At 46.6% G+C, this 3,860-nt stretch overlaps 1 protein-coding gene across 1 annotated transcript in view; it reads right to left on the bottom strand.

The window, feature by feature from the left end:
- Positions 1–725: 725 nt before the first annotated feature.
- The window catches only part of LOC119354743 (protein NRT1/ PTR FAMILY 4.5-like), a 5,454-nt gene continuing 2,319 nt past the window's right edge, over positions 726–3,860 (bottom strand). The window contains exons 3-5 of the mRNA XM_037621486.1: positions 2,081–2,518; positions 1,853–1,974; positions 726–1,766 (exon numbers count right to left, since the gene is read on the bottom strand). Of these exons, the coding sequence (XP_037477383.1) occupies positions 896–1,766; positions 1,853–1,974; positions 2,081–2,518 (1,431 nt within the window). The 3' untranslated portion in view covers positions 726–895. The remainder of the gene's footprint in view (positions 1,767–1,852; positions 1,975–2,080; positions 2,519–3,860) is intronic.

Raw genomic sequence — 3,860 nt, 5'->3', positions numbered from 1 at the left:
AATAAATTTTGAAACATTTGTTTAAAAATGACAAATGTTTATTCTAAATCTGTGTTTAAAACTACAATGAACATTTTTTTTAGATTCTTGAATATTATTTTAAGATTCATGAACTAGTTGTAATGAACATCCCAAAACAACCCATCATTGGAAAGTGTCATTCTGTTCCCAGGTGCATTATGCTAGATGAACAGTAAATTCTGAAAAATTGCAAGAAAAAATCAATTTTTTTGGAGATAAACATTGGTGAGTGTGAAGAATAGGCCTGGCGTGCTGGTGAAGTATTTTCCACTTGTGCCAAAAGGCTTGAATTATACGTGGCCTCTCTGCATTGCGCTACACAAAGGTAAGGGCCGTAAGGCCGTAAGGCATGCCTCATATAATCATTCCCCGGATCATGTCTTGGTTGGTAGTTTCTAGCAATGAGTTTTTCCTTCAAGTATTATCGAGTGCTCCCTAAGTATACTTTTTTGTGAACAGGCGACATTCGTGATACTTATATGGGTAAAGAAACAAACATGCACCCCAAAACGCTTCAAAAATTGCCTTCTTTGAGTACCAATTTTGTTCTCTTATGTCTGCTTTTTCTTTTACCTTGAGCACACCAAATGTTTCTTTTTTTCATATAATTTACACGGTAGTGAAACACTCAAAAAATTCATATACATCCCGGTGCATTCATTTTCGTGTGTCTGCTTTTTCTTTCACCTTGAGCACATCGAATGTTATTTCTTTCCGAAATTTTGCACTGTAGTGAAACGCTCAAAAAGAGTCATATAACATCCCGGCCCATCCACATTGGTCCAGTCAAAACACTGAGTGGTAGTTGGTACTTGTACGTCACAATTGAAGTTGGCATTGTCTAGTTTGGTCGTGTATCATCATCTAGTCTAGTCTAGATCATCACATCACCAAAGGTGGCACCTTCCATTGGAACCTTGGTGTCCACATCCACAACCCTTTGCTCATTCCTATACACATACCTCCTGGCGAAGAAGGTGTAGACGAAGAGCGACACCAGCTCAAGCACAGCAAGCAGCCAGTAGAAGTTGTCGAGCTTGCCCATGTTCAAGTTGGTGCCGTCCAGCCAGCCTCCCGTCCCGTCGGCGCGCCTGGTGACCCGGTTGGCCACCTGGATGAGCAGGCTCCCCAGCCAAGACGACACCCCGAGGATGCAGTAGAAGATGGAGCTGCCGACGGACTTCATCCCCGTGGACGCCTCGCTGTAGAAGAACTCGAGGAGCCCCACGAAGGAGGTGACGTCCACCACCCCGAGGAGGAAGAACTGCACCGTCAGCCAGAAGACGGACATGGGGATCCCGGTGGTGGCTTCCATGAGGCCGTTCTCCTCCGCGACCCTCTTCCTCTTGGCCTCCACCAGGGCGGCGACGCCGGTGGCCACGGTGGCCGAGAGGAACCCGATCCCGATGCGCTGCAGATGCGTGACGCCGCCCACGTATCCGGTGATCCTGCGCAGGAAGGGGACGATGAACCGGTCGTAGAGGACGAGGATCACCATCTGGAAGACGGTGGGGATGACGAAGAGCGTGGCCGGGGAGATGTGGACGCCGCCGAGCTTGGTGTCCATGGTGTTCCCCTGCTGCACGGTGAAGTTGAGGATGAGCGGCACCGGGATGTATCCGAGGACGGAGCTGAGGAAGATGGGCACCATCCGGAGGACGATCTTGGTCTCCTCCACCTGGGTCACGGTGCACAGCGACCATGGCCCTGTCTCTCCGGTCTCTACCACCGATTTCTCCAGGCACCTGTAGGAAGCTTTAGCTTCAGCCAAGTACGTATATTTCAGGGCTGTTCTTCAGATTTGGCAGGAGCTAGAGTACTTAGTACTTACCGAAAGCCATCTGTCCGCTGCAGCTCTTCAAGGACATTGTGATCATCTTGGTTCAGTTGCTTCAGTTCACTTGCGTTGTCAGGCAACTGAACATTTCTTTTCTTGAATGCCACCACAAGAACCTGTTTGATGCCAAGTGTTTGGTCGAATTGCCATTACTACTACTAGGAACGGATTGTAATCTTGAATGAATCTGAAAAAACAAACACGCGGCGGATAAATATATACCTGCAAGATTCTTGTGATGGCGCTTCCACCGGGCAGCTGGTTCCTGTAGAAAGGGAAGCCGGCCATCCATATGAGCATCCCCAGCAGCACGCAGAGAGCGCACAGGGTGAAGCCGATGTCCCATCCTCTCCTGTTCTCCACCCACACGACGAGCACCAGGCCGACGAAGCCGCCGGAGGACACGGCGAAGGTGTACCAGTTGAAGAAGCTCGTCTCCTGCCGCTGCTCCACGGGGTCGGCCGTGTCGAACTGGTCTCCTCCCAGCGCCGGCAGGCACGCGCGCGCCGCGCCGTCGCCGATGGGGATCAGGTAGAGGCCCAGGAGGAGCAAGCTCAGGTTGGAGCCACGGACCGTCTCGCAGGTCTGCGCGCCAGTGGGACTGCAGGGCGGCGGGTGCAGAGACGGGACGTGCGCTTGCACTGCTAGTAGGATGTAGCCCTGCAAATGCAAAGTGCTCTGAATGTGAGATTAGGCTTGCACAGCGACTAGATTAGTGGTACTCACAAATTGCAATGACCTGGTGGCATGTGTTTGGCGCGTCAAGAGACCAGAGCAATGTAGAGTTAAATGTGAATGATTATTTGGGATCATAAAATCCCATCACATTACTGTTTTATGGAATTCACATGCTTTTCTGCAACATCAAAAACTATTTTTAACACAATCACAAACTATTTAAATTAGTAACAAACACGTGAAGTTGCATAGGCTAGTGTATATGTGGCACGCAAATATCGCATTTGTTAAGACTTTTAGAGCTGAAGAGCACAGCAGGTGAAGGCAGCATATAGCGACTCTCGTTAGGTGGTGCTCTTTGAGCCATAGATCTTGAGTTCTAGAGTGAAAATTTAGGTCCGACCTTCTTTCATTGAACTTGACAATAATGGTATTCCCTTGTTAAAACCATTGTTTGGAGTTTGCTCAGGCTTCTATTTAGGTTGAAACCCATAATCTATCATCAGCGCTTGGATCCGACGACAACGGTGCTCCTGCTTTGTTCCTTTTCTGGAAGCGCCATTGTCAGAGGATCTCTCCTGTTGCCTTATGGTTGTCAGCATTGTTGGCTGATGTTGATGTTATTTGAACATTTTTAATGGAAGAGGATTTGTGGCGCGTAGGTGTGGGAGCACACAGACTCCTGGCCGCCTGATTGTCTTGCGATTTGGAAATTGGTTTGATCTTTACATGTGCTTTAGTCATTAATTACCTTAGGTGGGGTCCATACATCCAACTTTTGACAGCTCCACCCGTCCCACTTTCCATTTTTTTCTTTGACTTTCAAATTTGAATCCATTATATTTTTTGAATCGAAAGTTTAATTTATGTTTGGTTTGCATATTCGTGTTCGTTGGGACGAGGGCTTTGGAACAAGACCATTTGTCAATACGTTTTGACAAGTTTAATAGCTCTAGCAAGTTTCAACAACTAAACTTGATAGGGACGAATGATAAGTTCATCAAGTTTCAAAACTAAAACTTAAACCCTAAGCCCAAGACCCTAAACCCTAAATCCGAAACCAAATGAAACTTGGTAAAAGTTGGTAAGAATCTAATGTTACGACTATTAGGTTTTAAATATTTGACACTTCTTAAAATTTAAAGTTCTCAAAATGTATTCAAGAATGGTCTTGTTCAAAAACAAATGTTGCAACAAACACACATATACAAATGAAACTCAATTTGGACTTTCGGTTCAAAATATATAATAGATTGTAATTTGTGGATCAAATGAAAATGCATGGGGGTGGGATGGGTGAAGCATGCATGCATGGAACCCCCAA

The sequence above is a fragment of the Triticum dicoccoides genome, chromosome 2A, assembly GCF_002162155.2.
Source record: "Triticum dicoccoides isolate Atlit2015 ecotype Zavitan chromosome 2A, WEW_v2.0, whole genome shotgun sequence".
Taxonomy (NCBI): domain Eukaryota; kingdom Viridiplantae; phylum Streptophyta; class Magnoliopsida; order Poales; family Poaceae; genus Triticum; species Triticum dicoccoides.
Note: the sequence above shows the minus strand (reverse complement) of the source record. Positions and strands in the feature narration are given on the sequence as shown.